Here is a 20940-nt window from a genome sequence, read left to right on the forward strand (position 1 = left end):
TACCCTCCTCTGGGTGACTTATAACATGGTTAATACCTTCAAGAGCATCTTGTTCTTCGAGTACATACCACATTTTATGACTCCAAATGTCGTAATTTTCATCACTCAGTTTGTCACCCTTGTTCAAGTCAGCAATGATACTTTTCGATGCCATGTCTTTTATTAGAGACAATATTACAAGTTTAACTCATCAATATATACTTCAGACAATTTATGCATGTGATTACACACTCAAGTAAATTAATTATAATATTGATTTTATATTTAGTATAGAATCAAAAGGTCACTACGTTTCCATTCATCATCTATATCTAAATATTTTAATTAATATTAAAATCACTACTTTGTGTGTACTTCATTTCAAGTCTCAATCCCATTACAAAATAAAATAATAAATAATATATGTAACTGGTGAGACAAATAACACAATTTAAATTTCATTAAGATAAAACGCACAATAACAATTTACATGTTTGCTAGGACATACATGTACCACTCGAACACTAACTCTTGCACATATACGCTAAAAGGTTGCACTAGGCCAAATACTATGATAAATCTCAGTTAAACTTTCACTCCAAGGCTCTCGAAGAGAGTCCGCTAATATAGCTAATGCTTCCCAATTAGTAATTTCTAAGTAATTAGCCAATTCTGCTCTTTTTAACCTAAAAAGGCGTACATGTTCAGGAATGGAAGCATCAGGTCCCATTTTAAATTTCTTAAACTCCCTAAATTTCTTTTCTCCTTCCCTTCGTTCAACCCTCTGATCACTTAACTCATTTTGCCTCGCCCTTGAGACATTCGTGATGACTTCAGGCTTCAAGTCTGAATCATTATAGAAAAAAGTCTTGCGACGACGTATCCTTCTAGGTTGTCCCCTTTCTTGACATCGAGAACTCCCACTTGGAGTAATTCAAACTTGTCCCTGTTCAGCCATATCTGAAATAGGACCAAGAAAATAATAAGAATGGCTACAACCATTCAACGTGACAACATATATCACAATTACTCGTAGAAGGATATCAATTTGAGGGATTAGAACTAAACTAATTTTCAACATTATGAAACAGTGAGCTAAAATTTAGACCAAATATCTATACATTATTACAGACCAAGTAAGAAAAGCAGAAAGCACGCATGCCGAGGAAACTAGTAAAACCACATATAACTATGCTTCGTAACTATTCAATTTTTTAATGTATAACTATCCAATAAATCAATACATAACACTGCACATACCTCATACCTCATTATGTGCATAAAAATTGACAAGTGTCCAATTTAATCAAAAGAAGAAATTCGTCCTTTCTATCCTTGCAATTTGGGATTAAACAATAAATATCCATCTAGGTTAAAGCTATTTTTCTCTATAATGTATGGCCATTGTTGCATTTCTTAAGACATAGTAATAGTATGACTTTTGAACATGATAATGCAACGATGCAGTAAGTAGATAAAATTATTTTGATGACCTAACTCATATATACAGTATCATTCAATGGCTATAAAGAAACGAAAATCTTTTAATCAATCATCATGCATCATCATGTCATCACTACAAAAACAACTTTAAAAGTCATTAAAATAGGCAAACATAATTCTATCCGTTTTGGTTCACCAGTTGCCTTCTGTGAAATAGAACTTAGTCTTTTGAGTTTTAAGAAATTTGTTCATGGTCCTTTCCTAACGTTTGATCTATAAAAAAAATTACCAAATCCCTTATACCACTTTCTTTTTTTTTTTTAAATGAATATTTAGAAGGCCACAATTTCATCTTCTTTCTGGAATCTAACACCAAGACCATAACAATTAAATTCTCTTTGACACGTGGGAGGAAATAACTGATTGTTAATTGTGGTTAAAGTGAAAAAATTAAATTGGGTAGGACTAAGGACCTACTATCATTGCTTTCGCTGAAACACACACAAAAAAAAAGAAAGACTTTTCCGCCATAGACAATGATAATAAATTACTTCATTCAACTATGTATTCAAAACAGAATACACCATACATTACTCTGATATCATTGTTAGATAATAACGGGGCGAGAACAACGAGTTGTGTACCTTATTGACGCAGCGAAAACCTTTGAACTCACCACCAAAAGAATCGCCCACATCAACCTTTGAATCACTAGGAAACAAAGTTAATCTTTCACCAATTAGATGCCCTAACTTGTGTGTATTTTTTTTTATAGAAAGAATTAGTCAGAGAGAAAAGTCCACGCTTGAAAGTTTTGTGTTTTCTCCTTAACATAAATAAGCAGAGTAATATCGGTTAAGGAAGATAACCCATCACTCCTTTTTGCACGTTCACTTTAATGAGAGTTTGTGATTTAGTGGTAACTTCCCTTAACCTCTCTCATTTATCTCTCTTAACCGTGTCGGGTCGAGTCAGCCCACATGGAGCGACCCATGACCCAACATTGTATGAACACACTACATCTACGTGCCCTCTATGCTCCTTTTGACATATCTACTCTTTCCCTAATTTCGCTTTGAATCTGTTGTATAATGAGTTCCTTACTCACACTGAAGCCTCTAAAAAAATTCTAGTTCCTCGCTATCCATATATGATAAGCAACAACCCCAAGTACAGCAGGAAAGACTTCTTTTTGAAATAGTTTCCAATGTTTGCTCCTGATTCTCATAATGCTTTGCATAATATCCCTCTCAAAATGCCTAGCTAGTCCAATCCAGCTCGATATAACTCCCCAAATTGCAGTAGACCATGCACAAACAACAAACAGAAGTTGTATTGTTTCTATCTCACTAATGTCACACAAGCAGCAAGTTGAATCTTCGCATGCAATTCCCATCTCAAGCATTCTCTCCTTAGTGAGCATTTTCCTCTGTCCGGCTAGTCACAATATAAAGCTATGTTTTGGCATTAATACTCTATTCCATATCAAGTCTGATCCTACCATAATAGGTCATACACCCCGCAGAGCCAAGTAGCTAAGTGAGACGGAGTATTGTCCATTACCACTCAAAGAGTATTTTCCATTAGTGTCCCTCTCTTTTTACTTTGTGTAACTTTTTCCAGTACATTCTGCAGGTGGAGTGTGATCCCAAACATGAGTATTGTTTCTCGTATAGACCCCATGTACCCACTTAACCCATAGTTTATATATCCTCTTTTTTCAGCCAAAAGCCACATTAGCAGCTAACTTGATGTAGGAAAATCGTGAGGTAATAGAGTTTTAAGGATTGCAACATTGTGAAGAAAACGTTATGTAACACGAAATCTTTTTTAAAACTAGAGAACATTGGGTGGAACATTTTAATTGGTGGAAACGAGAAAAACGAAAGCACGAAATGCGTACTTATGCTTAAGACAATGTAAAACGTTAACTTGTCTTTTTTTTTTTAAAATAAAAAAAAAATCAATTTGCTAAAGTGATAACTAGTATTTGGAACGAAGAGACTAATATTTGTTACTCCATGATGCATTTCAAATCCAAAAATAATGTTCATTGACATCCGATCGAGAAATGCCCTCAACTGCATATCAGATGAAGTTAGTACAATGAGCATCTCTTGCCAATAATATTTAGACAATAATCAATTTTCTTTTGGCTATGTTGAAAGAGGGAAAATTTTCGAACATTTGGATGGAAATGCTTAGAAGCTGCTTTAAGCCATGAAGTAATTGGGTTCAACCGAACCCCCTTTGCCCGAAAATTATACTAAGGTCAAATTTTTTTCATATATATATATATTAGATGTTAATCTCTTTAGCTTCTTCGCGTGTTTACTTTTTTTACTTTTTTTTAATTCTCTTAGTGAAAATCCTGCTTCCGCCACTACATGGAGAGACCTTTGCATGAACTAGGTGGAATGAATATAGGAGAAGAAAGTAACTCAAATTTATTAGCAATAATTAGGATATATTATTAGTAATGCGAATCAATTAATGACACTGAAAAGATTTCTAATCAAGTCGTCAGTATCCATTGAATAGATAGAACACAAATCAATAAGTTGGAAATAGCATGTGAAAAATGTTTAGCCAAGAGGAGAAATTAAGGATTTCAATAAGCTACCAATTCATAAGAACATAAAAATGGACACATGCATGTAATTCATTTCAAAAGTTCATTTAATGCATTTCATCTTCACCTATATATTGCACACATAGAAAAGAAAACAGAGCTCCTCCATTTTACTACATCAAATACAGATATTATAAAAAAGACTTAGGAGTTTTCTAATGGCTGTTTGTTATTCTGTATCTGCCATTGCTATTGTGTCAACATTTTTAACTATCTTTTCACTTTCTCTTTTCTTGAATTCGAATACCAAGCTCTTCAATGAGGTAAGCTTATTAGGAACAAACGAATGTGATATTTACAAAGGGAGTTGGGTTTTTGATGACTCGTATCCCCTCTATAATTCATCCACGTGTCCCTTCATTGGGGACACAAGGGATTGCCAAAAGAATGGACGACTAGATAAAGAATATTTAAAATATAGATGGCAGCCCTATGGATGTAATTTGCCAAGGTATAAGTTTCCTTATCCTTTGTTTGGTCACTAAATTAAAAGAGTTCGATCGATATTTTTCAATTAATATTTGATCTTTTTTCTTTTCCCTTGTAGATTTAATGGAACCGAATTATTGTTAAAATACAAAGGGAAGCGGATCATGTTTGTTGGAGATTCACTAGGTCAAAATCAGTGGTATTCCCTTGCTTGTATGCTTCATGTATCACAACCACAAGCCAAGTATATCGTTGATAGAAATGGAAGGCATTATACATTCACCATTCCGGTAAGATTATACCAACATTATTGTAAATAATATTTTACTGATCACCCGAAAATATAATTACATGTAAATAGGATTAATTAGTAAACTAAAAATAAGACAGATTACATGTTATACAAGGGATTAAAATACATTGATAGAGTAAAAGTTTTTTACGCTGTTAGTTTATATAAGTTAAATTAATTTTTTCATGTTTTATTCATTTCTGTCACAAAATCTCTAGCAAACAGCTGAAAAGGAAGGTTTTGTCGGAAGTTCATTCTTTTTTTGTTCTTCACTGAGACATGATTTTTATGAATATATGAGTTGATAGGATATTGGTGAAATTGTAGGAATACAATATTTGGTTACTATATCTTGGGAATCCTCTCATTGTTGACATTGCCACGAATAAAGGCTCAAGAGTACTGAAGATTGATTCCATTAGTTCGGGAAATGTCTGGAAACAAATGGATGTGTTGGTGTTTGATACATGGCATTGGTGGAATCGCACAGGAACTAGACAAACGTGAGATTCATTGAATAAATTTTCCAATTATATTTAGTATGTTTATATGCACTACTAATTATTCATAATTAATACAAGATTTGTTGCAGTTGGAATATCATTCAAGAAGGGAATACAACGTACAACGATATGGACAGATTAGAACTTTACGAGAAAGCAATAAATACATGGGCAAAATGGGCTGATTCTAATCTTAACTCCACAAAAACAAAAGCCTTCTTTCAAGGAGTTTCTCCTGACCATAAGGAGTAACTATCATTTTTCCTCTCTAACTAGTTTGTTCTTTTCTTTACTGATGACAATTAATATCTTGAAATTAAAATCTGTTATTGATTATACTCAGATGTGAAGGAAAAACAAGACCACTGCAAAGTATAGGAGGTTTATATCCAGGAGAAATGGAACTGGAGAATGCTTTGAAAACCATGTCAAACTCATTTGTTCGTTTGATCAACATAACGAGCTTGTCACAGTATAGAGCAGACGGTCATCAATCCGTCTATAGTTATAATCATATGGACTGCCTCCACTGGTGTCTACCTGGTGTCCCTGATACTTGGAATCAACTCCTTTATCACCTTCTTATTTCCTAGTTTTAGTATATTTTGCTTTGTTTTAATATATTTTTGTTTAAACTTCGCTTGAAAATTTACACAAAATTATAGTCCCTTTAAACCTGGGAAATGAATTTTGGCAATTCTGAGTATCTTTTCGTCTAACTTTTCTACTACCTCTAAGAGGAAAAGCAAGTTCACCTGATACTTAATGATCATATTATACGTTCAAGACTATAGCTCTTACTTTTAATTTGATGAAATTTAGCTAGCTATAGCAAGGACCATATGTAGGCTGTCCTGTATTAATATGCTCATCTTTATATGTTAAATAAAATGAGGGGTTTACTGTATTTTTTGACATAGAAATGAAAGATGTATTGTATTTTATTTTTCTTGAGTGATAGCATGTCTAACTAGTAAAGACTTGTTCGACTAGGAACTCTACATAAACATGTTTCAATTTCATTATTCACTATGTGTATACGAGTGAAACCGGGTCCATGGGACGCCCTGATTTCCAATAAGGTAAATCGAGAGAGACGTGATGATAAGGAACCGGAATCAAGGCAAGGGTCTCATCGAGCCAGGGTCCGGGGGCACAACGCCCGCCCTCGGAAATGTCGGGGCCATGACCCCGGGATCGGTCCAAATCCCAAAAGACTTCAGAGAGCATTATCGGACAACCGAGCACGATCAACAGAAGGCCGTGATATCCGTGACCAGCCAGGTATAACGACGTGAATCTCGGCACGTACCAGCGGAAATCCGGTGATTAGTTAAACAAAATATTTTTACCTTTTATAGAATTGTACCTAGGGTAGGACTCCCCTACAATATAAAGGGGGTCTGATTATTCATTAACAACACGGTAACACGTATATCAAGGAAATATACTATTATTTTCTTTGTTATTCAAAGTTCTTATTCTTGTTCATTAGTGCTTGGTCATTGTGAATCCGGGATCGAGGACAGATATGTCATTAAGGATGTTGTTAAGTCAAGAATCACCCTCCTCAAGTGGTTTGATAATTTATTGTCTCCTTTATTTGTTTAATCTAGCGATATTTACCGTTTGTATTGAATTAATCCACGTATCCTTAAAATCACTTACAAATTTAATTGTTATTCATTTTTTAGAGTAAACAGTTTGGCGCCCATCGTGGGGCTAAGGATAATAGTGGCAATTTGATACAAATTTCAATAACACACCTTATTTTTCACTTGTTCTTTGAAATCTTTAATTTTAGGTCAAAGCTTAAATTGACGAACTCCCAATATGCCCCTTTGAATGTGGATACTGAGTCTGGGCACCATGGCGAGAACAACAATGTGGTACCCACTAACGAGGTGCCCCCTGAGTTCCGACCGCGGACTCGATCGACGCTAACTCACATATGGCCATCAATGCAAACTTGCCTACCGATCCTGAGAACAGCATCTGTGGGGGAGTCCGATCGGTAGCCCAAAATGCACATGACGGTGAAGGCGATGGGATAAACTTACGAGCAATCTTTGAAATATTGCAGGCTCAACAAGCAGCAATAGCCCAGTTGCAGAACCATAGCCGCACCCCCAGCAGAGTCGAGCCCGAACCATCCCATGAAAACGCTCACAGAAATGAACCAATCGTAGAAAGGCTGAGTGAAGCTAAACCCGAGACCAACCCCGAGATTATAAAGATTCTTGAGGAACTGACAAAGCGGGAGGAATCAGGAGAAAAGAAAATCGAAGCCAATGACAAAAAAGTAGAAACCTATAATTCCAAGGTCGACCAAATCCCAGGAGCACCACCGATATTGAAGGGCCTGGATTCCAAGAAGTTTGTTCAAAAACTTTTCCCTCCGAGCGCAACTCCAAAGATGATCCCAAAGAAGTTCTGCATGCCCGAAATTCCTAAGTACAACAGAACAACCTCCTACACGTGCGCCATCAAGGGGAACGACTTGGAAGATGATAAGATCGAGTCTGTCCTGCTGAAAACGTTAAGAGAGACCTTGTCAAAGGGAGCTATGATATGGTATCACAACTTACCCCCTAATTCTATTGACTCGTTAGCTATTCTTGCAGACGCCTTCATGAAAGCACACGCCGGGGCCATCAAAGTCGAGACCGGGAAGTCAGACCTTTTCAAAGTGAATCAAAGAGATAATGAGATGCTCAGGGAATTCGTGTACCGATTTCAAATAGATTGAATGGACCTGCCTCCGGTCGCGGATAATTGGTCCATTCAAGCCTTCACCGAAGGACTCAATGCTCAAAGCGCATTGGCTTCACAGCGGTTGAAGAAAAATCTGATAGAATATCCAGCGGTAACTTGGGCCGACGTCTATAACCAGTACCAATCAAAAATCAGGTTCGAAGATGATCAGCTTGGGGGCCCTTCTGTTTATCCCGTCAGAGCAAGTGACAGATCCAAAAGAGACATTGATTGTGAACCAAGATAAAAAAGAGACCGATATCAACCATATAATAGAGATCGAAGAGGTAATGGGCCTGGATGAAACCTTGTGAGAAGTGAAAGAAGAAGCGACCGAGGTCAAAAATAATCGGAGACTCATGAGCAAAAGCTGTTTTGACAGACCCAGCAGGCCTAAGGAAACGTCGAGGTTATCGGAGTACAACTTCAATGTCGATGCCGCTGCCACCGTATCTTCCATCGGATGCATCAAAGACACCAAGTGGCCTTGATCTTTATAGTCTGATCCTGCCTAAAGGGAACCCAACCTAATGTGTAAATATCATGACACTCACGGCCACAGAATTGAAGACTGCTGACAACTGAGAGAGAAAGTAGCTCGGTTATTCAACAACGGGCACCTCCGAGAGTTCCTGAGCGATCGAGCCAAAATTCATTTCAGGAATAGGGACTCCAATAAGCAGATCGAGTAAGAGGAACCTCATCACGTCATTAACATGATCATTGGTATGGTTGACATTCCCTAGGGGCCGATGTTAAAACGCACCAAAGTGTCCATCACAAAGGAAAAACGGAGTCGAGATTATGTGCCAGAAGGAAGCGTATCTTTCAACAACGTGGATGCTGAAGGCATCGTACAGCCACACAATGATGCACTGGTAATATCTGTACTCACAAAGAAATCTCGATTTAAGCGTGTGTTAATTGATCCATGTAGCTTGGCCAATATCATCAGATCGAGGGTCATTGAACAACTGGGTTTTTGAGACCAAATTGTGCCTACAGTCCGAGTTCTTAACGGATTCAACATGACATGTGAGACCATTAAAGGGGAGATAACCCTACCGATGAACACCGCCGAAACCTTTCAAGAAATAAAATTTTACGTGATCGAAGGAGACATGAGATACAATGGTCTGCTTGGGAGGCCAAGGATTCATAATATGAGGGTCGTACCCTCGACACTTCACTAGGTGATGAAATTCCTAATACCGGGAGGGATTAAAATGATTTACGGAGAGCAACCGGTCGCAAAAGAGATGTTCACAGTCGATGAGGTAGTCCCGATATCCGCACTCTCGATATCAAAGAACCTGAGTTCAGTCACCAAGGAAGAAACCAAATAGTAATCACCATTACCGGTCCCGACCGAGCCATAAAAGCAGGGGACGGGCGAGGATGATGACTACGGAGTTCACAGGTCTTTCATAGCCTCCGACGCTACCGATTCCACCAAATCAATGGTCGAAGATCTGGAACAAGTCATAATGATCAATCATCTTCCAGATCGGAAGGTATACCTGGGCACAGGGTTAAGTCCCGAGCTCAAGAAAAAACTCATTGAATTCCTTACAACTAACATAGATTGTTTTGCCTGGTCCCACCTGGACATGACAGGGATCCCGTTGGAAATAACTACTCACAAGTTGAGCCTGGATCCGAAGTTTCACCTGGTCAAACAGAAAAGAAGGCCTCAGTCCGAAGTCAAGCATGCATTCATCAAAGACGAGGTATATAAAATCCTTAAAATAGGATCCATTCAGAAAGATAAATACCCGGATTGGTTAGCAAACGTAGTAGAAGTCCCTAAAAGGGGTGTAAATTAAGAATGTGTGTAGACTATAAAGACTTGAACAAGGCATTCCCCAAGGACTCTTTTCCCTTGCCCAACATCGATCGCATGATCGATGCAACGGTCGGCCACGAGATCCTCAGCTTTCTCGATGCCTATTCTGGGTACAACCAAATTCGGATAGACCCGGGTGACCAGGAAAAAACATCTTTCATCACTACATACGACACCTACTAATATAATGTAATGCCACTCGGACTAAAAAATGATGATGCCACTTACCAACACCTTGTAAATCAGATGTTCGAAGAGCAAATAGGAAAATCAATGGAGTTTTATATTAACAACATGTTAGTTAAGTCCCTGCGAGCAGAGGACAATTTGAAACATTTGCAGGAAACCTTTAACATATTGAAAAAATACAATATGAAGCTGAACCCGGAGAAATGCGCATTCGGAGTCGGGTCCGGGAAATTCCTCGGATTCATGGTGTCCAACCGAGGAATCGAGATCAATCCCGATAAGATCAAGGCCGTAAAGGACACTATTGTGGTGGACAATATCAAGGTCGTTCAAAGGTTAACCGGGCGCATAGCCGCCTTGGGTTGATTCATTTCAAGGTCCTCCGGTAAAAGCCATCGGTTCTTCTCATTATTGAAGAAGAAGAATAACTTCTCGTAGACCCCGGAGTGCCAACAAGCCTTGGAAGAACTCAAGTGGTACCTTTCGAGCACGCCTTTACTTCATACTCCGAAGGTAGACGAGCAACTATACACGTACTTAGCGGTATCCGAGATAGCGGTAAGTGGAGTCCTAGTCCGGGAAGAGGAAGGTACGAAATTCCCTATCTATTATGTTAGCAGGACTCTAGGCGAGGCCGAAATTAGGTATCATCACCTGGAAAAATTGGCACTCACTTTGCTAAGCGCCTCTAGGAAGCGTATCTTTCAACAACGTGGATGCTGAAGGCATCGTGCAACCACTCAATGATGCACTGGTAATATATGTACTCATAAATAAATCTCTAGTTAAGCGTGTGTTAATTGATCTAGGTAGCTTGGCCAATATCATCAGATCGAGGGTCATTGAACAGTTGGGTTTATGAGACCAAACTGTGCCTGCACTCCGAGTTCTTAACGGATTCAACATGGCATGTGAGACCACTAAAAGGGAGATAACCCTACTGGTGAACATCGCCGGAACCGTTCAAGAAACAAAGTTTTATGTGATCGAACGAGACATGAGATACAAAGATCTGTTCGGGAGGCCATGGATTCATAACATGAGGGTCGTACCATCGACACTTCACCAGGTGCTGAAATTCCTAAAACTGGGAGGGATTAAAATGATTTACGGAGAGCAACCGGCCGCAAAAGAGATGTTCACAGTCGATGAGGTAGTATGGATATCCGCACTCTCGACATCAAAGAACCTGAGTTCAGTCACCAAGGAAGAAACCACATAGTAATCACCAATACTGGTCCCGACCGAGCCATAAAAGCAGGGGACGAGCGAGGATGACGACTACGGAGTTCACAGGTCTTTAATAGCCCCCGACGATACTGATGGCACCAAATCAACAGTCGAAGAGCTGGATCAAGTCATATTGATCGAGCATCTGCCCGATCGGAAGGTATACCTGGACACTCGGTTATGTCCTGAGCTTAGGAAAAAACTCATTGAATTCCTTACAACTAACATAGATTATTTTGCCTGGTCCCACCTGGACATGACAAGGATCCCGTCGGAAATAACTACTCACAAGCTGAGCCTGGATCCGAAGTTCCACCTGGTCAAACAGAAAAGAAGGCCTCAATCTGAAGTCAAGCATGCATTCATCAAAGACGAGGTATTTAAACTCCTTAAAATAGGATCCATTCGGGAAGATAAGTACCTGGATTGGTTAGCAAACGTAGTAGAAATCCCTAAAAGGGGAATAAATTAAGAATGTGTGTAGACTATAAAGACTTGAACAAGGCATGCTCCAAGGACTCTTTTCCCTTGCCCAACATCGATCGCATGAACGATGCAACGGTCGGCCACGAGATCCTCAGCTTTCTCGATGCCTATTCTGTGTACAACCAAATTCAGATGGACCTGGGTGACCAGGAAAAAACATCCTTCATCACTAAATACGGCACCTACTGATATAACGTAATGCCACTGGTACTAAAAACGCTGATGCCAGTTACCAACGCCTAGTAAATCAGATGTTCGAAGAGAAAATAGGAAACATTAATGGAGTTTTATATTAACAACATGCTAGTTAAGTCCCTGCGAGTAGAGGACCATTTGAAACATTTGCACTAAACCTTCAACATATTGAAGAAATACAATATGAAGCTGAACCCGTAGAAATGCGCATTCGGAGTTGGGTTCGGGAAATTCCTCGGATTCATGGTGTCTAACCGAGGAATCGAGATCAATCCTGATAAGATCAAGGCCATAGAGGACACTATCATGATGGACAATATCAAGGTCGTTCAAAGGTTAACCGGGCACATAACCGCCTTGGGTCGATTCATTTCAAGGTCCTCCGATAAAAGCCATCGGCTCTTCTCATTATTGAATAAGAAGAATAACTTCTCGCGAACCCCGGAGTGCCAACAAGACTTGGAAGAACTCAAGTGGTATCTTTCTAGCCCGCTTTTGCTTCATACCCCGAAGGCAGACGAGTAGCGATACCCGTACTTAGCGGTAATACAGATAGTGGTAAGTGGAGTCCTAGTCTGGGAAGAGGAAGGTACGAAATTCCCTATCTATTACGTTAGAAGGACTCAAGGCGAGGCCGAAATTAGGTATCCTCACCTGGAAAAATTGGCGCTCGCTTTGCTATGCACCTCTAGGAAGTTAAAACTGTATTTTCAATGCCATCCCATATGTGTCGTGACTGCTTACCTGTTGAGAAACATAATGCATAAACTCGAGCTCTCGGGACGATTGGCCAAATGGGTCATGGAAATCAGTGGATATGATATCGAATATCGACCCTGAACCGCCATCAAATCTCAATATTTTGTGAACTTCGTGGCCGACTTCACGCCAGCCCTAATACCCGAGGCCAAAAGGGAATTGTTGTTGAATTCGGAGACTTCCTCGGGAATTTGGACTCTTTACGGATGGTGCCTCGAACGCAAAGGGGTCCGGACTTGGCATCATGTTGAAACCACTAATGGGTAGTGTAGTTAGGAAATCCATTAGAACTGTAAAATTGGCTAAAAACAAGGCCGCGTATGAGGCCATGTTTGCAGGTCTCGAACTGGCTAAAAGCCCGGGGGCCGAGGTGATCGAATATAAATGTGATTCCCTCCTTGTGGTGAACCAAGTTAATGGGACATTTGAAGTCAAAGAAGAACGAATGTGAAGGTACCTGGATAAATTACAGGTAACGCCACATCGGTTCAAGGAGTGGACCCTGCAACATGTACCTTGGGATCAAAACAGCGAAGCCGATGCTCTTGCGAAGTTGGGATCGTCGGTTGATAACGATGAGTTCAGCTCGGGAACTGTAACGACCCAGCTAGTCGTTTAGAGAGTTATAGCCTTGTTTTCCCCATTTCTACTTCTTTTGTGTTATTCAGCTGTATTATATTATATCGGGTTAGTTGGTTCGGGATCGGAGTGGTTTCAGAGTGAATTGAGACACTTAGTCTCTTAAGTAGAAACTTAAGTTGAAAAAGTCAACCGGATATTGACCTATATATAAACGATCTCGGATTTGAATTCTGATGGTTCCGTTAGCTCCGTTAGGTTATTTTGGACTTAGGAGTGCGTCCGAAATATGATTTGGAGATCTGTAGTAGAATTAGGCTTGAATTGGCGAAATTGAAAATTTGACGATTTTAATCGGCAGTGAAAAATTTGATATCGGGGTCGGAATGGAATTCTGGAAGTTGGAGTAGGTTCGTATTGTCATTTGTGATGTGTGTACAAAATTTGAGGTCATTCGGACGTGGTTTGGTTGGTTTTGGCATCGGTTGCCGAATTTGGAAATTTAGAAGTTCTTAGGGTTGAATCCGACGGTAATTTGATGATTTGATGTTGTTTTGAGTGATTCGAAGGTTCGACTAAGTTGGTATGTTGATATATAACATGTTGGTATTTTTGGTTGAGTTCGGGAGGGCCTCGGGTTGATTCCGGGTGGTTAATGGATTTGTTGAAGTTGGAAATTGCAGCTGGAGCTGCTGCTTCTGCTATTTCCGCACCTGCGGAAGAAAGGGCTGCAGGTGCGAGGCCGCTGGTGCACGTGGGGAGTGCGTAGGTGCGGGAGATGCTAGGCCAAGGCTAGGAATGCAGGTGCAAAGAATTGGCCGCATCTGCGAGCCCGCAGGTGTGAGGCCTTGAGCGCAGATGCGGAGATGAGGCGTTTGGACTGGTTTCACAGATGCGCACTTAGGACCGCAGATGCGACTCCGCAGGTGTGAGGATTCGGTCCGCAGATGCGAAATCTGTGTGATTAAGTGAGTTGCACAGGTGCGCACCGGTGTCCGTAGATGCGGAAGCGCAGGTGCGAGAAAATGGCCGCAGGTGCGAAAAACCTGGGCAGAAACTATAAATAGAACCTTTCGCGAATTTTTGTCATTCTTCACAATTTCAACTCGGTTTTTGGAGCTTTTGGGAGAGGTTTGAAGAGGGAATCAAGGGGATTTCGTTGAGGTAAGTTACTTCAGCCCTAATTCTTGTATATATGGTGATTTCCCATTGTATTAATCATGGTAATTTGTGGAAATGAGGGGTTAGGGATTGGAATTTTTGGAGAGTAATTTAAGGATTTGAAGGACCAAACGATGTCGGATTTTGATGAATTTGGTATGGTTAGACTCGTGAGTGAATGAGATTTCTAGTTTTCTAAATTTTGTTAGATTTCGAGATGTGGGCCCGTGGGCCGTGTTTGAGCCAATTTCGGGTTTTGGTCTAATTTTGAAGCTTTTCTTGTGTAATTCATTCCATTAGCGTATATTGATGGTATTATACTGATTGTGATTAGATTTGGAGCATTTGGAGGCCGAGTCCAGAGGAAAGATCATTGCGAGATAGAGATTTGACCGGTTTGAGGTAAGTAACGATTGTAAATCTAGTCGTAAGGGCATGAAACCCCGGATTTTGTATCATTCTACTATTTTGGAGTGACGCACATGCTAGGTGACGGGCGTGTGGGCGTACACTGTTGGGGATTTGTGACTTGGTCCGTCCCATAGCAACTGTAAAGTTGCATACTTTGTTGAAACCATTGATACTTATATGTTTTAGAAAGATTTTCTGTAAATTGGGTTGAATGCCATGTTTGGGCCTTGCGCCAATGCTGTTTGGACCCTTAGGGGATGTTTCTTACCATCCTCTAACTGTTTTCGATTGAAAATCTATACTCAGTCATGTTTATACTTGTTTACCGCATAACTCAGTTTTATGACTCTATTTTGATGCATATAAATGTTTTGGGCTGAATGCCCTATTTTACTGAAATGCCCGAGTGGCCTGATTTGTGAGGATGAGTGTGGATCGGGGCTTCCCTCTTGCAGTATACTTTATGACTGAGTGAGGCCGAGGGCCTGATTTGTGAGGATGAGTGTGGATCGAGGCTGCCCGCCTGCAGCATACTTTATGACTTAGTGAGGCCGAGGGCCTGATTTGTGAGGATGAGTGTGGATCGGGGCTGCCCGCCTGCAGCATACTTTATGACTGAGTGAGGCCGAGGACCTGATTTGTGAGGATGAGTGTGGATCGGGGCTGCCCGCCTGTAGCATACTTATTATCACTCGTGAGTTTTTCGTGCAGATTATAGTGCTTGGGCTGAAGGAGCCCATTCGGAGTATGTACACACCCCCAGTGAGCGCAGGTACCTACTGAGTGCTAGTACCGAGTGCCGAGTGCTGAGTGACTGGGAGGCATGAGTGATTGTGAGGTATACCCGAGTGGCAAGAGTGATTGTGAGGTATGCCCGAGTGGAAAGAGTGATTGTGAGGTATGCCCGAGCGGCACGAGTGACTGCGAGGTTTGCCCGAGGGGCTGTATATGAGTGATGTTTTGCCCGAGGGGCTGTTTATGATTTCATCATTTTTGCTCACCTTTGCATTGAGCCTTTGTTGGAAAAACTGTTGGAAAAATATCTTTAAATGATTTTTACTGGAACTGGGTTTAAACGAGATGTTTGATTCAAATCCTTATTTTAAAAGCATGTGGTATTTTACTGAGATTTCCTGATGAACGTTATATACTTTATTGCTCGTCACTACTGCTCAGTCTTTATTTATTATTTTTACTTACTGAGTTGGCGTACTCACGTTACTCCCTGCACCTTGTGTGCAGATTCAGGTATAGATGGACACGGTAGTGGTTACTGAGTGTTCTGATTGCAGATTTTTTTGGAGATAGCAAGGTAGTTGTTTGGCCCGAAAGTGCGCATTACACTCTTTTTACCTTGAACCGGTTTAGTCCCAAATGGGTTTTTCGGTAAGGTTTTTAACAAGGCAACAGTAGATCGTGCTAACTTAGAATTGAAGACCGGTTACGAAACAGAGTCGAGAGTCGCATCAACAGTATCCGAGCCCTATCAACGATCGATCTCTAATACTGGGGCCATCACCCTCGGATAATGATTTTAGCTTGGAAGAAAACTTTATGCTTGAACAATCTAGGGTCGGTGGATAGGATTCATTGTAAGGTCCAAACGGTCAAATGAATTGTGCCCACATAGAACACTTAAGCCATAACATGAAGCTTGTAAACATTTGCAATCTTGTATGTTACGCACGGAAATAAAAAAATGTTTCTACCTTGCAGATATATATTTTGTCCCTTAAGGATAGATATTGAGCTCAAGGGCTGCCTCTATCTGTATCCAAGAGATCACCCCAACTCGGCGACTGTCATCCAAGGCAAAATCGGGCGACTAGAGCTATCGAAGCTCGGGAGCACAAAAACCTTTTAGGCTGTGCCAAAAACATAAAAGGCTACGACCACCACCAATAGGATATTGTCATCCTAGGCAAGCCCAGACGGCTCGGCTGTCGAAGCCATGGGGTACAAAACCTATTAGGCAATGCCCGCATTTAAAAGTCTACGGCCATCCTAGAAATAGCTCAGAGACGTCCGAAACCCGAAATCAAAATATAAGGCCTTCAAAAATTCCAAACCGGTCCAAAGGCTACCCTCGAAAAAACTATAATCTAAAACATTTAAGTAAGCACTTTGGGGAAAGCTTCCGGTCATACCAAGCCCCCACGAGTTTCAAACAAAATTACATCGAGAACAAGCCTTATTCGAACCTCCGAGCAAGACCCTATACTACATTTTATTTCGTGCTAAGGCATTTGAAATCTTTGTAATCATAAAGAAAAAAAAACAAAAGAAACAAGCTCAAAATTTGCCAAAGGAAACAAAATCCTTATATATATTCCAATAAAGAACTTTACAAAGGTCAAACGGCCACAACAAAATGAACAAAAATAAAAAAACAAAAGGAAAATCTCTAAGGAACCTAAGCCTGATCTCCACCAAAGCCATGCTCGTCACTAGAGTCATCGGGGTCTTCTCCGCCCTCGGGTTTGCCGGACACCTCAGAGCCTTCCTCGTCTTCGGGGTCAGCCAGCTTCTTGGCCTTGGCCTTGATCCTTTTAGCATCTTCGATCTCGGCCGAAAGGTCGAAACCCCGGGCATGGACCTCCTCGAGAGCCTCTCTTCGAGACTACCACTTCACGTACTCAATAATGACTTTTAGGTTGTCCTTGGTTGCCTCAGCATCAGCTCTGTACTGGGCCACCATCACTTTAGCATCGACTCTGGTTATTTCCATCACTGACTTAGCTATTTTAAGCTCATTGCCAAGGGAATCCCATTCAGCGATGGTCGAAGCCCAGTTGAGACTGGAGGTCTTTGATATTTTGGGAGCGAGCCTCAGCTTTATCCCTCGCAGCTCAAAGTTGGACCTCCACCGAGGCCAGTTGCTCCCAGGTAGTCTTCTTCTCTGAAGCCAATCGCCCATTTTTCCCTTCCATTCTTTGGCCATAGCCTTGACCTCGTTCATCTCGGCTTGAAGTTGGTCACCCAACCCGTAGAAGTCTTCCAGAGCGATTGAGTCCACACCATCAAAAAAGCAACAGAGGGGATCGTCCACACTATGAACCCCTTCGTTGGACCGCACCTTCATTGCTCGGGCTTCATGGAATCTATAAACGAAGGCGACCCCAAAATTTCTATAACACAGGGCGTAGCGGAGCCGACGTCTTGAGAGGTCTCCACCCTCACCTCTACACTAGCCTCCTAAACCTGAGGCAGATTAGCCTCCGTTGTTTCCCCCTCGGCTACCACCTGCTCCTTGGGGATGGACGGCTTGCAGGCCACAAAAGGTTCGTCCTCCTCGGGCTCATACCTGAGCTGGTAAAGCGAGTTCGAGTCAGTCACTCGGGATATGGAGCTTTTCTTTGGCTTACGAGCTAACCTTCTCCTTGGCTTCTTTTTTTCCGAGCCCGGGGAACTCGGAGCCCTACTTCTTTTCTTGTCTATTGTTGCGGCTTTGGGCTGCCCCGAAGTAGAGGGATCAACAGGCAAGTCTTTACCCTTACTAAGGGCCTAAGATCGATGGTCTTAGGCAAGCCTGCAAAAAGAGAAGAGAAGGAATGAGAACATAGTGTTGAAAAAGAAATTTTGGTGCTACATATTCAGGAAAAGAAATCTTATCGTGGTAACGGGCCTCCCAGCGGCCCTTCGAGAGCTCAAGCCACGAGCTCTCGGCATAAGGCATCTATGAACAAATGCCCTCGATCCACTCTTTGAGACGAAGAATGGCATTTGGGACTCTAGCGAGGGCTACACCACAGCAATACTGATGAGGAAAAAGGAGGTAAAATGTAAAATCAACATCCAAAAGAAAGGGACACTTACGTGCTACATTCCACTTCTCGGGGAATGAAATAAATGCGACGGTATCAGGTCGGCGGTTCTCACCCGTACAATGCATCCTTACCAACACCAATCTCGGTCCTTGCCAATGCTTGAAAATGGGGCTTTGTTGGCCCGGTGCACGAGCTTTATCAGCCCCCCACCCCACCCCTCCCCACCCCCGAAATATTTGGGGACTTTACAAGCAGAGTAAATGATCGATGGTGAACAATCAGGAGTCGATCTTATTCACAAAGTATCAGAGGAGGATTACAATCCTCCACAACAATGGGTGAATCTGACCGAGGCATACGTCATACCTCCTGCAGAAGTTGAGGATAGCCGGGTTCATCAGGCCCATCGTGAAGGGATAAGTGTACACACTTAAATACCCCTCCACATGGGCAGTAATGTCATCATCAAGCCCGGAAACTACTATGTCCTTATCCACCCAGCCATAGTCCTTTCGAACCACGGGAAGGACGACCTCGGTGATAGAGCAGATGTACCTGGACACTGCCTCGCCTCGGGCTTGCACCGATGAGGGATTTTCGACTTTAAAATCATCTGCGACCGAACACCCCCCAGGGATGAACATTTTCAACGGGGGCTCAACTGTCGGTTCATCGTTATCCACGCCCGGAGCGGACTTCTCGAGGACAACCACATCAGGGGTGGTCTCATCGACCTCGGTGGTCAGCTGTGAGAAAGAAGAAGCACCTTTTGGGGGAACAGACTTGGAAGTCTTTGTCATTGTTATCTTGAAAAAGGTTTGAAAGTGTGAAGGAAGATTAGGAGATGAAGGGTAAAACCTTGCTAAGAAAATCAAGCACGCTGGCTTGGGTAGAGGATAAAGAAAAGATTGCAATTTGTTGAAATATCTTGAAGAACGAAGGTAAGAATATTAGAGTATAAAGAAAGCCAGTGATATCTTGAAGGATCGAAGATAGAAGCGTGCTCAAAAGTAAATAATGAACAAAGAAGGGAGTATTTACATAAGCTTTGCGCCGTTTCACATCCAGGGACGGCCTGACGATGGCTGACACGTGTTTAAAGTCATTATGACGTGACTGGCGGGGCATTTCAGTTTCTTTATTGTTTCTATCACGGCGAGTTGAAGAAGGAATTGAAGAGCTCATATCGTTCCTCGTCGTTTCCGTAAACTTACTCTCTAAGAAACAAGGGGACTATTTGTATACGGATGAAACCAGGCCCATAGGATGCCTCTATTTTCAATAAGGTAAATGTGGTACGTGATGATAAGGAACTGTAATCAAGGCAAGGTTCTCATCAAGCCACGGTCCAGGGGAACAACGCCCGCCCTCGAGAATGTCGGGGTCATAACCCTTGGATCGGTCCAAATCCCAAAAGACTTTATAGTGCATTATCGGGCAACCAAGCACGATTAACAAAAGGCCGTGACTTCCGTGACCAACCGGGTATCACGGTTTGGAACTCGGCACGTACCAGCAAAAATCCGATGATTAGTTAAATAGAAGATTTTTACCTTTTATGGAATTGTACCTAGGGTAGGACTCCCCTACTATATAAAAGGAGGTCTGATTATTTATTAACAATATTGTAACACGCATATCAAGGCAATATACTATTATTTTCTCTGTTATTCAAAGTTCTTATTCTTGTTCATTAGTGCTTGTTCATTTTGAGTCCGGAATCGAGGGCGGATATTTTATTAAGGTTGTTGCTAAATCAGGAATCACCCTCCTCAAGTGGTTTGATAATTTATTACCTCATTTATCCATTTAATCTAGCCATATTTACCGTTTGTATTGAATTAATCCACGTATCCTTAAAACCACTTACAAATTTAATTGTTATCTATTTTTTAGGGTAAACACTATGTATTCTCTTTTTCCCAATAAAGATGATTATTTAATAATAATAGTGGGAAAATAAAATAACTATACCACCTACGTCCCCTCCTTACATGATATATCCTAATCATGAAAATTACATATAGAATCTTATAACTAATTACATGGTATAAGAAATATAGTAAAAATTTACTCTTGGATTTTTTAACGACAGTTTATTATATGGGATAATTGTATAGGTCAAAATTTATCTCAGTAGTTGGGACTAAGTAACATCGAGAAAAGAGTCTACTGAGGTAGACCAGGAGATGTCAAAGCCCGTGGTCGAGATGCAAAAGATGGTCGATGTCGAGCATCGCAAAAAGTGTTATAACGGCTAGTTTATTAGGGCAGGATATTAAAGA

At 41.2% G+C, this 20940-nt stretch overlaps 1 protein-coding gene across 1 annotated transcript; it reads left to right on the plus strand.

The window, feature by feature from the left end:
• Nucleotides 1-4177: 4177 nt before the first annotated feature.
• LOC104120979 (protein trichome birefringence-like 43) lies at nt 4178-6185 on the plus strand. The gene is made up of 5 exons (XM_009632861.3): nt 4178-4505; nt 4602-4773; nt 5103-5278; nt 5368-5526; nt 5622-6185. The coding sequence occupies exons 1-5, from the start codon at nt 4213-4215 to the stop codon at nt 5869-5871; spliced, it is 1050 nt and encodes a 349-aa protein (XP_009631156.1). The 5' UTR covers nt 4178-4212; the 3' UTR covers nt 5872-6185.
• Nucleotides 6186-20940: the final 14755 nt, after the last annotated feature.

Source organism: Nicotiana tomentosiformis, chromosome 7 (assembly GCF_000390325.3).
Source record: "Nicotiana tomentosiformis chromosome 7, ASM39032v3, whole genome shotgun sequence".
Taxonomy (NCBI): Eukaryota; Viridiplantae; Streptophyta; class Magnoliopsida; order Solanales; family Solanaceae; genus Nicotiana; species Nicotiana tomentosiformis.

What these genes read in the sequence shown, in the direction of transcription:
- LOC104120979 (XM_009632861.3), top strand. Translation starts at nt 4,213, where the DNA reads ATGGCTGTTTGTTATTCTGTATCTGCCATTGCTATTGTGTCAACATTT. An exon ending in ATTATACATTCACCATTCCG is followed by an intron (nt 4,774 to 5,102) that starts GTAAGATTATAC and finishes GTGAAATTGTAG; the next exon opens with GAATACAATATTTGGTTACT. An exon ending in CGCACAGGAACTAGACAAAC is followed by an intron (nt 5,279 to 5,367) that starts GTGAGATTCATT and finishes GATTTGTTGCAG; the next exon opens with TTGGAATATCATTCAAGAAG.